Below are 12,905 nucleotides of genomic sequence, written 5' to 3' on the forward strand. Positions count from 1 at the left end.
AGTGTGGATTTTCTTTGTCAACTAGGTACATGGAACAGGTGGAGAGCCCTGGTGGATTTGGGTGGAAGACCCTACCAATGATCATATTTACCATTCAGAATATTTCATTATTCAAAAAAAGCAGGTAAATGTATCCAACACAGCAGTACAAAGCACATACCACGTAAAGTGGTGGGATAGACTTCCATAAACATCAGTTTAATATAAATGTTGTAATACAATTTTATTAGGTATCCAGTATCTGTCTGAATTTTGTTTTCAGATTCACATGCTAAAATTGGATTTCTGTGTGATCATTCACTGGCATCACTTTAAAAATAAAATCTAATAAAGGATTTGCCTTTCTGGTGTGTCTGAAAGAACAATTACTTACAGATGAAAAATCAAATATGTGACGCTACCTTCTATTACAGATGTCAATACAGATTATTACTAGCTACAGTTCCATCAAAAGAAATCACTTAATAAGCAGGAGCCCAATCCTATTGTGTTAAGCCATTTAGTACAGAATCTGTCTCTAAAGCCCAAAGAACCAAAAGAGAGGAATTGCTTCTCTTCTGTTTTACTGTGTGTTTTATGAATATAAACAGATGCAATAAGCTCGGTTGCTTATGTGTATTTCATTTTTTGCATTTACATGAAAATACAGAGCAACATAATTTTTGCCATCTGGAGAGTGATTATTGTAGTATATGTGTGTATTTTTTACATTTATTTTTACCATAGGTCATTGCAAAAGAGACTCAGCTGTTGGTATTCACAATTCCCATTTTTGAACCACTACCATCCCAGTACTATATCCGGGCTGTATCTGATAGATGGTTAGGAGCTGAGGCTGTCTGTATCATCAATTTTCAACATCTGATTCTACCAGAAAGACATCCACCTCATACAGGTAACAAAGGAGAGCAGCATTCCTGCACAATCATAGGTTATTTTGATTTCTAAGGCTATCGTTCGTCCTAAAATGATAATATGCATCATTGTTTATGTTTTTTCCTTCCTCACTTGTTGCTAGTTTAGACTGTCAATACTTTGCAACAGTGAAATCTATTAGCTAATCTTCAATGAATCTTTGGAACTTCTCTCTTAGCTGCAGCAAATTGACTTATGCTTTACAACATTTTTCTCTAATTGTCTCTCAGTGGAATTTTCAGTATTTTGTGCCATTAGGAAAAATATATTTTGTCCTTAAAAGAGAGGGATAATATTTTTTCTTCACTATACTATTTGTTTTATCTAGGAACTAATACAGGGCACTACTTTCACATTATTTTATTCATTCCCCACATTTATTAGTCACAAAATCAAAAACAGGTGGCACATGCATTTGTTTGCTGCTTCTAGGTTTACCAGAGAGATATAACACCAGTGTGCCTATTATTGTATAGACTTCTTTTGTCATCATCCCTGTTTAAAATCCAGTATACTTAGTGCATTCAGAATGTACATGTCTGGAGCTGACAGCTCCCTGTTTTTGCATGTATAAATTCATACGTGCATAGGATGTGTTTAGCCATTGTTGTGCTGTACCTAAGCTGTCTGGCTAAACATGTGTACCCTATTTATCTAATTGACTGATCAATGAGTGCTATTCAGAAGAAACAAAAAGATATTTACACATCAGCAGATAGGGGACCTCCAGGATTTATGGTAATTGACTGCCATTCCCATCTGGTTCCTCTGAAACAATGAAGTGTACAGAGGTCCTGCTAGACAAAGATCAAGAAAAGGCCTTTTCTCCCTCTGACAGATCCCAAGAAATCACAGCATTAGCAGGGAATGATGAAAGAGTTCTGAAATATCTATGAAAAGTATGTTGTGAATATTAAGTCCTGCAGCTTCAGCAGATTTTATGGCTCTCCATCCATACCTTACTGTGAAGCATCCTAAAAGAGGCACTGAGATCTTGAGCCAAACGTAACTTCAAAGAAAGCATCTGTGTAACAGAATCGATGCAAGTCCTGACTAATTTAATAGAAGTCCAATCCAGTCTTGTTATATACATATCAGAGCTTCAGCTCTCCACAGCTCATAATTGTTTGGCAATCAGATACTTCCAGAATGTTCTATATAATCCTGTTGTTTTCACTTGAATTTCTCGTTGCATTTTTAAAATATAATTGGGATATGGTCTATCCTGATCAACCAATCAAATATTCTGTGGTGATTTGTCATTTCTTTACTATGGCAATAAAGCAGGCTTCCTCAACCTCGGCCCTCCAGATGTTTTGAGACTACAATTCCCATCATGCCTGACCACTGGTCCTGCTAGCTAGGGAACATGGGAATTGTAGGCCAAAAACATCTGGAGGGCCGAGGTTGAGGAAGCCTGCAATAAGGTTAACAAACTGCCTTTGCTTGGACTAATGTTGTGGTCTCAGCTTCACCTCTGCTTGTCCATAGAGTGGGCCCATTCTTTTGAAATGTTGTTTTTCCCCACTAGATATTAAGAAACTTCTGTTTATTTTGCTTTGTTGTAAAGAAATGCAGTTTCCCCGTAACACCAAAACATCAATCCTCTGCCACACGCCTTGCCATGTAGAACAACTTTGAGATTATCATAATTCAGACCTGCACATGTGAATAGATTTTTAGAGGTCCAAATATGGGAGATCTGCCATTGTCCTATTTGTATCATTTTTAGGCATAGGACATAACAGTCATGTTCAGACATGAAGTTAACTATGGTTTAGCATTAAGTGAGTTTTGGGCTTCTACATCGCCTCTCCTCCAGTGGAGTCATGAGCAAGACATGGAAAAATTGGGAGAACATTGTAGGGGAACCCATTGGAGCAAGTTCCCTCCACTCAGTTTTGGTCAGTTCCCCCATTGTAGCCCCTAATAACACAGCCCCCCAAAAAAGAAAACCTATATTGAGAGGGATTTGAGGGGTGCATGGGATTGTAAGGAGAAAGAGAAGTGAAGTCAGTTATGTGAGCTGCCTTCCATTCATGCAAGTACTGAGTTCTGTGCTTTTGTACTATTAAATCCAATTATACATCACTGTTTCTTTTTTCTTCTTCTGAATCCCCCCCCCCATCCCAGCTGTATTTTAAGACTTTTCTCTTAGTAGAACTGCTACTGTATAATCAGACACCTGTTTTTTCAAGGCTTTGGGTATCCTTTTCCATGATTTAATTATAAATGATGGGTTGCATCTACTTTGATATGGCATATTTTGATCTAGATTTCAATAGGTTTGAAAAGACAATGTGGACAGCATCCTTCACAATCTGGTTCATATATTATGTGTTTTCTAGGGGTTTTGGTGCTGACATTATAAATGATGTGATGTTCCGTGTTGCAAGCTTAAATATATACTAATCGTAATTCCTCAATTTTTAGAATTACTGGATCTCCAGCCTTTACCTATCACAGCTTTGGGACGTCCCGAGTATGAAGCCCTGTATAAATTCACTCATTTCAACCCAATTCAGACGCAGATATTCCATACGCTTTATCACACAGATTTTAATGTTCTTCTTGGAGCTCCAACAGGCTCTGGGAAGACAGTTGCAGCAGAACTGGCTATCTTCAGAATTTTCAACAACTATCCTACATCCAAGGTTTGCAAAAACATTTATTTTCCTGAGAAATGTTCGCTTTTTTTATTCTGCTTTTTATTAGTTCAGAACTTGCCATGCAAATGGACAGTGCTATTGTGTAAGAACACTTCTTTCTTATCTGAGTGTGTTCATTAAAAAATGTTTTACCACACTTGTGAAATGGAAAAACCACTACTAAATATGAATAATTTTTTTTCCAATGAATGAGAAATGCAAGGAAGTAAACGCAATATGTTGTAGTTGTTTTAAATGCTCTTATTAATTATTTTAAAACCTACAATATGTCTGTGTGTTCACACTTTTTCTTGCTTCCTTTGGCCTTTGTCTTGCAGGCAGTGTATATTGCTCCCCTGAAAGCGCTGGTGCGAGAGAGAATTGAAGACTGGAAAATTAGAATTGAAGAAAAGCTTGGTAAAAAGTAAGCTTGCTTTTTAACATGGTCAGAAATAAAACTTTTTTGTAAAAAAAGAAAGAAAGAAAAGAAAAGCAACAACAATCCTGTAATACCTCATATTCAGATAAAGGTTAGCTTCCATGTCAAAAGAATTGTCAACAGGTAGCATAAAAAAAGAAAGTTGTGTTTTTCAGAACTTGTTGTCCTTTGAGAATTCTGCTGTCTTTACAAGACAGCATAACTTGTACATGACAGTAAAAGTTGTAAAACTTGTAGAGAATAATTTCCTGAAGAGTATTTTTCTGAAGAAAAGTATTTTTCTGAAGAATATTTCTTCAGGCTCAGGATCCTCTCACCATCAGAGAGAGAGAGAGAGAGAGAGAGAGAGAGAGAGAGAGAGAGAGAAACTTCCTGTACATTGATCTAGCATTAGCTAAGAATCTGTATATGTGATAAATGTTCAGATATTATCTACACACACCACACCTTGAAATCACTTTATAATAGGGATGACTTTATAAAAATCATGACTAGGGTAGATAGAAGATCTGCTGCTTTTTCAGCATGGATAAGTAGGGTCCTGTATTAAAATGAATATTGTTTTTCCCTACTGACCTCTAGACTACCACTTTCATGACAACTCCAGCTTTGATCTTGTCTGTAAAAGGAGCTGCTACAACTAGAATGGAGATTGACTACTTTCCATTTTCAGCTAGGGTGATGGATTAGGAAGTCAGCCTTTGGATCCTATTGTTGATTCATCCTAGTCAGAGACAGCAAAGGGTTTGGGGTTTTTCTGCATGTTGATATTAAGGGTTAATGTTCTGGACCTACTGTCTACTCCAAAACGGATATGAATCTGTGTTGTATTGCTTCACAATGACCATTTGACTCCCTTTACAGGGTTGTGGAGTTGACAGGGGATGTGACTCCTGATATGAGGTCAATTGCCCAAGCTGACCTCATTGTTACTACACCAGAGAAGTGGGATGGGGTCAGCAGAAGCTGGCAGAACAGAAGCTATGTTCAAAAAGTTTCCATTCTCATCATAGATGAGATCCATCTGCTAGGTGAGCATCGTTTTCACCATTATTATTGCTGGAATTGAAGTGTGCTCTGGCATTGCGAGTTGAACTTTAAAGAATATTGATGTCTGTTTTCCTTTTCCTCCTTTCCTAGGGGATGAGAGAGGCCCTGTGCTGGAAGTTATTGTGTCTCGTACTAACTTCATCTCATCTCACACAGAAAAGCCTGTCAGAGTTGTTGGTTTGTCGACTGCATTAGCTAATGCCAGGGATCTTGCCGATTGGCTAAATATCAATCAGGTATGCAAAAGACATGAATGCCAGTTGTTTTTGAGAGGAGGAGCACTCTGGCATTGGTTTGGGGATAAAAACAACCTGAGGCGTGAACAGTGAACCATTTATATGTTTTCTCTTTAGATGGGGCTATTCAACTTCAGGCCGTCAGTGCGCCCAGTTCCATTGGAAGTACACATTCAGGGCTTCCCAGGCCAGCACTATTGTCCTCGTATGGCTAGCATGAACAAGCCAGCATTTCAGGGTATGCAGCCAAAGATACAACTTTATTTTTATAAGTCTGTGCTAGACAAATTGTGTTATGTGTTGTTGTGTATCTTCTTGGTTTGCTTTAAGAAAAATGTTTGTTTGTTTGTTTGTTTGTTTGTTTGTTTGTTTCAGCAACATTACCCAGCTTCAGGCCTTGTACATTAAAGATGCTAGCACCACACATGTCAGTGGAACTTAAATGTATTTCAAACAGAATAATTGAAATTACTGTTCACATTTGACACTGTGTAAACATTTTTCTATTAATATTTTAAGATTTACAACATAAAACCTTTTGTGGTATTAATTCAGTAAGAGATTTGCTCCTCATGGAAGCATTAAAAAATTGCAAACAGAAGTTGCATGTCAAGCTAAGCTTGCATAATTCTGATTTCAGGGCAATAACCATAAACTTCAGAATATTCAGTGTGTCCAAATATGTCTCTGTTTTCAATTCTTTATTCTTAAACTGGCAAGCGGGATAGATTTAAGAACCACCTTCATATTTTATTGAAACATGTTCTGTGTACGTTCCATAAGGAATATTTATTATATCAATTAAAAAGAAGTCCCCAAATAAATTTTGTGATGTGAACTGCTGTTGATTGTAAGGCGACAGTTGTGAGGTGACTTTTTAGCTGATCTAATTAGCCTTATGACAGAAACTAAGTATTGATTGGGGACTGGAGACCAATCTTGGCAGTTCAGATTATTTACACCTCAAGGAGGAGTATTGTAGAAAAACACTAATGAACAATAAATCTGTCCAGAGCTGTTCAGCTACACCTGTTCCAGAAGCAACAAAAATTCATTAGCTGTCAAGCTTTCTTTAAGCAATAGATATATTGATTTCTATATGAAGACACAATATTTACATTGTCTCCTATCATACTTATGTGTACATGCATTGGTTTCCATTTGCAGAAATGTTTTGCCATGATTTATCCTAAAATTAAGTGGAACTTCAGAAGACTGCATGAAGGGATAAAATCATTTTATATTCAGCAAATCCTTTAGCATTTAAACAAGTATGTGGTACATATTGATAGTATCTGAAACAGTAGCTTGGTGCTCTTAAAACTTTGGCTGATTGATCAAATTGCTATAGAAATTTAATTTATAGAGAGGTTTTCTTTACACTTGTTTGATATAATATGGTTGTGAATGTGTCAACATTTTCCTTTATAATCTCCATTTCACAGCCCATAAAATTTTGTTGCCAGCTGAAACTTTTCATGCTCAGCAAGAAAATACTTAAAAAATAAAACTGGATTGTTTGGCTTGTCTGTTTTGGTATTCGGAGTGCAAAAGCACAACAAAACAATAATAAAAATACCAATTTAAGTCACAGGCAGTTTCCATTCAAATGAATCCATGGCTGATGTAAAGGGATTGTGCAAGGATTGCTGATTGAAGGAAATACATTGCATTGTTCTGAATTTCTGGTTTTCCACAGCTATCAGGAGTCATTCTCCAGCCAAACCAGTTCTTATATTTGTATCATCCAGACGTCAGACCAGACTTACTGCTTTGGAGTTGATTGCTTTTTTGGCAACTGAGGATGATCCAAAACAGTGGCTGAATATGGATGAAAGAGAGGTATACATTTTCTGTTAACTGAATTAGGGGGATTTCTGGTTTTTCTCTTCTCTTCTCTCCCCTCCCTCCCAATGTCTTTTTACCACCCTTCCATTTTATTTGTTTGCTTTTTTTCTTCAACTTGACATCCTGGCATTCTATCTCACAACAGATCTCAAGGATAGACTAAACTTGCACAGTGTGCTCAACTTCTGCTTCCTTTAGATTCCCCCTTCACTGGGACAGGATGAAATCTTCCTGTAACAAATGAAGCAGGCCAGCATACCATAGCTGTGATTTAGCAGCTGTGTGCTCCACCTACCAAAACCAAAAGGTAGCAGCAACTATGGAAGTTCACTCAATGGGAAGCTGGAATGCCCTGCACTGCAGATGGCTGGGAGAGTTATTCCAGAATTTCTCATTTATATACATTCCAACGCCATCAACATTCCATAAGTCCCTGGAAGCTCCTTGCAGGGCTGCTTTTGGAGTGCTTAAATTTTCCCTTTTATTTAAATTTCCAAAGTTACACACTTTTCTGTGCCTAGGGAGTCTCCTGAGTTGGTAAAACTTGCTGCCCTCTTAATTTAGGCGGGGGCGGGTTGTTTGCTTCAAAACTGATGATTTACCTCTGATGTTAAAATTGAGTGGTTGAATTCTCCCCAACCTGTCTTCTCATTTCATTGAGTGAAATGTTCTGAGCACCCTATTCTTAATAGTGGTGCACGAAGGGTTAGACTTCAATTACTAGTTAGCTATGTTTTTTGTTGTTCTTAGGTGGCTTGTGGTGTGTTACACATGGTACTCTAGAAATCATATTCAATTGGCAAATAGCAACAAACGATTCAGATCACATATTCAGTATGGTCAAATTCTTAAGAATAAATTGTCACTTAACAGTTCCCATTTTGTATTATGAAAATGACCTTGTATCTCTTAGCCGTTTAGCTAAATGTCACATCTTCCCTTGAGCATTCTAAAAATTACAGAGTGTGTCCTTAGATGGTAATGTCTTTAAAATTTTAACTAAAGCAGTGTTAACTATAACTGTCATCAGTGGTTTAATGCAACATTGTTACTGGACATGATTATTTTTAGGAAGGGTGTTTGACCTCAAAGCCAAAGCATGCTTGCTTGGGAGCAAGTCCCTGAGTTAAATGAGGTTTGTTCTTTAATAAGGGCACTTGTGATTGCAAGCTTTGAGTGCTAGAAATGTTGTTGTAAGCAATGGAACTTATGCTGCTTGCCGAGGTTTGGGTTTTAAAGAGACTAAGCAGAAGTATTTATTTAAAAGGTCCACAGACCGTTTGATTGATAGGATATTAATTTGGGAAATTAAATCAGTTTAAGAGGTATTTATGTAAAGGTGGTATGGAGTATAATGATGAATGTGGTGTAAATGAAGGAGAATTAATTTGGAGCAGAACGTGGGTGGGGAATTCACTGGGTGCGTAAATGGATTGAAGAAGAACCATTTTAGAGATTTTCTGATTGGAGCATTAAGGAGACATTTTGCACAAGCTCAGAGAGAGACAGTGCCCGGGGTGTCAGGAATTTTGAGAACATTAGATGCAAGCATATTCTTCCAATTCCAAGGTGTGAAAAAACTGCTTGTCAGCCCAACAGCACAAAAAAGTTGACAATTAAGTTTGGCAATTGTGTAAAAGAGGAGGAGGAAAATTGTCAGGAGGATACTTGTGAAATTAAAACATCCCAGGGGTCCTGTTGCACCATAAAAGCCAATACAATTATTATTGCATAAGCCTTCTATAAGCCATCATCAGTTGCATGAATTGTGCAGGTGTTGGATATTATTTATGCATGGGTGTACATAAGATAGCACACACTGATACCTAGCATTTCTATTCATAGCACATTTCAGTGCTCATACTGCTTCACGTACTTTCAACATCATCATAATCTTTACAACAGCCCTGTAACCTAGGCCAGTACAGTATTATTCCCACCATGTGCAGGTGGGCTGAAGGGTCCAATTCACATACAGTGTACAATACATTTTGTGACTGGCCATGCATCCCGTGGGAGCCATTTTGTGGCTGTGGCAATTATATTTTAGTGGGCCTTTCATTCTTATCCACAAAGCAAAGAGAAAACTCGACAAACTCTGTTTCAGTGCTGCTGCTTCCTCCTCTTCAATGAAATCAGCTGTGTCTTATTGAACAGATGCAAGTTGTTTGGCCCCCATGAAAAGTTTCTACCTTCCACTTTTCCACTGAGCCAGTCCTCAGAAAATCACTGTCTGGCAGCAGTAAGTCAGGATAAAAACTTTGGCAGGCCAGATGTGGTCTGTAGGCTTTAATGTTTTCTGTTATTGTTCTAAAGTCTCCTCTTCTTCCACCTTGGTTGTGAGAGTTCATGTAAACAATGTTATTGCAGAGCATCAGTACCTCCTGTGAGGGCAAATAGATTTGTAGATTCAGTATCTTCTTCAGGACAGACATCATTTGGCATAGTTATTTCAGACTGATGGACAGAACTAAGCTTCCTAAAGCAACATATACATCAGAAGGCCCAGTTTGGTCAGAATCAAGTATACACTTCCAGAGATAATGCTAAATACATTATTCCTGGTAAATGAGCCACCATAGCTTCTAGAGGGCTGTGACAATTTGTGTCCTGGGCTTTTTAGACTTGTCTACCCATGTACTATATGAAACCAAAGGGGCACATTGTTTGCCAGATGTGAAATATATTGGCATTATTTTCAGCTCTCCTACCTTACTACAGGTGCTGGGAGCAATTGTAGGAGATGACTAATACTGTCGTTTTTTAAATCCCAGTTGATTAATCCAGGTCAGTTGCCTTTTATTACATTCTTTTTAAGAAAACTCTTCAGCTGATATTGTAGACGGAGCTGCCCATTCAACACAAGGCCTGAAACACCTATATGTCATGCTGTCCCATTCTGAGAATATCCTGTGTTGTCTGTTGCCTGCTAGAGCACAAAAGAGATAGAAAATTGCTAGGTGTGTCACCAGTTTGAGCAGTCCAGGCTATCCTGACAATTTGACAGATCTAGCAGAGACAGCCTTATGTAAGTGTTACTCATGTATACCAGCTAGAGTGGAACAGCACTTTTAGCTTTGCTCCAACATCAGCTCATCTTTCTTAAAGAACTGTGTGTTTTGTGTGACTGCCTTGCCTGTATAAAAAAGCAAATGTGTGAGGTTCTCTTCTGGAGTGAGGCCTTTGTGCCACTGGGAGCCCCCTACAAATGAGGAGATGCTCACACATTTGCTTTTTGTGTGTCCCCACACTGGTTTGTATTTGTGTTCCCTACACACAAGTAACACATGCTTAGGTCATAGTAACCAAAGCCAGATGCAAGTGAGCGATGTGCTCACAGTACTGAGAACAAACTTTGGTGCCTCGCATTCTTACATCAAGAGAAACAGTCATATTTTTTTTCTGTTTAAAGGGTCTATGACAGTTTCCCTGAAGATTCATGTTTTGGAAGCAATAGTAGTATAGCCTCACTAGACACAGTAGTGTGATTTGCTTTGCTTTTAATGTATTTAATCACAAGGTTTAGCTCCTTGTGATTGATCAGTGTAGGTGAAACAAAACTAAGGAGATTTATTTATAGGGTATATTTATTTATGTAACTCCTAAACTGCAAAGAGGGCATCCAACAGATTCAGTCTTGTGTAACGTACAATATTGTGCTAATTACCTAGGAAAGATCCTGTTGAAAACAGAAGCTAGTTCCTGTGACAAATGTAAAAAGTGCAACATACTAAATTAGTATTTGCTTGGATTTGATTCTCTTTACTCTAGTCTAAAATTTTAACAGATGAGACTCATGAGGAGAAGGGAAATCTAGTACTGGTATGTGGCTTTTAAACTACAATTGCAACTTCTTTCCACAGTGTATTTAGTACTGTAAACATCTACAGCTTGTTAAGATTGTACTACAGCTAATTTAATAAAGCTAATGTAGCATCGTTTAAACAATGACGCTTAGTAACACTTAGGAAGGCCGCATCCAATTCCTGCTAAGAACATTGAAAAGACTACCACACGTATTGCGGAAGGCAGTGGAGGCCTTTATAGCTTCTGAACAGGAAACTGCATGTGCAGCTGTGAATATGAAGCAAAATGTGTGTGCATGTATACAGAGGAATATGCTTCCTATATAGATCTAAAAATAGAAGTTTAAAAAACTGCTCTGTTTAGAGAGTGTCAAGAGAGTGTCAAGCATATCCTTTTGCTTCTAACATTCATATCAATAACTTAATATTTTCAATATGATTTTCAAAGAAAGAAAAATAGAGTGGTTTTGAACATGTGACAGCTCTCTCTCTCTACAATTTTAAAGGCAATGTTAGGGCAATCTGTAGTTTGTGGGTGAAATTTAATGCTGCTTCTCTGTTCACAAAATGTATTTTGATCCATCAGAAAGAGAGAAAGAAAGGTGATTATCTCTCATTGTCCCTTCTGTCTGCAGGCCCTCTACCACCACTTCCTGGAGAGTACCCCAACCCTTTGGGACAGATCTTTTGCGGGTGCAAAGGTCTGCAGCGTGGAGGGAATTTGGGGCAAATCTCCTTCCCTTTTCTTACATTAGTAAATGTCTCTGCTAGATCAAAAGCCATTTCACAAGCAGAATGGCAGCACTGGATTTCACCCAAATATATTTCTTTAATCATTTCTTCTCGGGGCTTTTAATATTCTGAAACAAATACGTTTGGGTTGGATGAAGGCATGCCCTTCCACAAATGGAAAAGCTCTTTCCATTCGCAGAAGAGATTCTGATTCAGCAAAGGCTGCCATAACAGGAAGGAGGGAAATGATTTCTGCAGCCCACATCACTGGCTCCTATTCTGTTCCACGGGGTCCCCTAATCATTTGGAGCAGCTTTTTGGTGACCAGAGGAAAAAGAAGATTCGGGGGGAGGGGAGGCTCCCTTTCCTTGAGTCAGGAAGTGTCCCTTGAGCAGAACTCCACTCACAGGAAACCTGGAAATCTGTCTTTGTAAAATAATGTCAATTGCTCCTATTTTAAACCCAATATTTTTTTAGCTAAGCTTTCACCTTTTTAAAAAAATTTAAAATTAAAACGTTTGTTGTGACCGGGTTGGGATCTTTTCCATGAGTTGACAGATTCAGCAGGAAATTTTTAAAAATACACAATAAATCTCTCTGTATTTTAGAATTCAATTTTTAAAATTCTATTCATTTATATTAGGATTGCGTGTGTGTTTCTTGTTTATACGTATTTATCCTGCCTTTCCCCCTCAAAGATCTTAGGGAAAGATATGTATTTTATCTTCACAACAACCCTATAAGGTAGATTAGACTGAAAAATAGTAACTGGCTGAAAGTCACCCAGGAAGCTTTGTGGCTGAGTGGGGATTTGAGTAGACACCTCCCAGATCAAGCCCCACTCGGTATCCACTGTTGCTGCATGGATGGTGCTTAGAATGAGGCATACCAACATAATGTGTGGGCTGAATCCGTGTAGTCCTTTCTCAGGATTTGCAGTGCCTCTTCCTTCTGCAGTGTTGTGCTTTATCATAAAAAAAAAAATGCCATTTAACTTTTAACGCAGCAGCACTTTAATTAAACTCAACATCTGTGCCAGATGTGAAATGTGTAATTATATTTTCTTTTAAAGACTTCATAACTTTCCTGATTCTTTTGTTCAGCCCATCTTTCTTTCTTTTTTACCAGCCATTTCAGACAATCGATAAGCATTATGCAGTGGCATATGGTCTGGGTCTGATGTGCTTTGAAAAGGGTACAGAGTACTAATAATGAGGATTCTGCGAAAATG

The 12,905-nt window shown here is 38.0% G+C and overlaps 1 protein-coding gene across 2 annotated transcripts in view; it reads left to right on the forward strand.

Annotated features, from left to right (window-relative positions):
• The window catches only part of ASCC3 (activating signal cointegrator 1 complex subunit 3), a 226,427-nt gene that overhangs the window by 149,357 nt on the left and 64,165 nt on the right, over positions 1-12,905 (forward strand). For both annotated transcript variants that reach the window (XM_079971589.1, XM_079971590.1), the window contains exons 23-30: positions 26-124; positions 727-895; positions 3,349-3,569; positions 3,902-3,987; positions 4,867-5,033; positions 5,143-5,288; positions 5,406-5,526; positions 6,988-7,130. In XM_079971589.1, coding sequence (XP_079827715.1) covers positions 26-124; positions 727-895; positions 3,349-3,569; positions 3,902-3,987; positions 4,867-5,033; positions 5,143-5,288; positions 5,406-5,526; positions 6,988-7,130 — 1,152 coding nt within the window. The remainder of the gene's footprint in view (positions 1-25; positions 125-726; positions 896-3,348; positions 3,570-3,901; positions 3,988-4,866; positions 5,034-5,142; positions 5,289-5,405; positions 5,527-6,987; positions 7,131-12,905) is intronic.

Source organism: Podarcis cretensis (assembly GCF_951804945.1).
Source record: "Podarcis cretensis genome assembly, chromosome: 3".
Taxonomy (NCBI): Eukaryota; Metazoa; Chordata; class Lepidosauria; order Squamata; family Lacertidae; genus Podarcis; species Podarcis cretensis.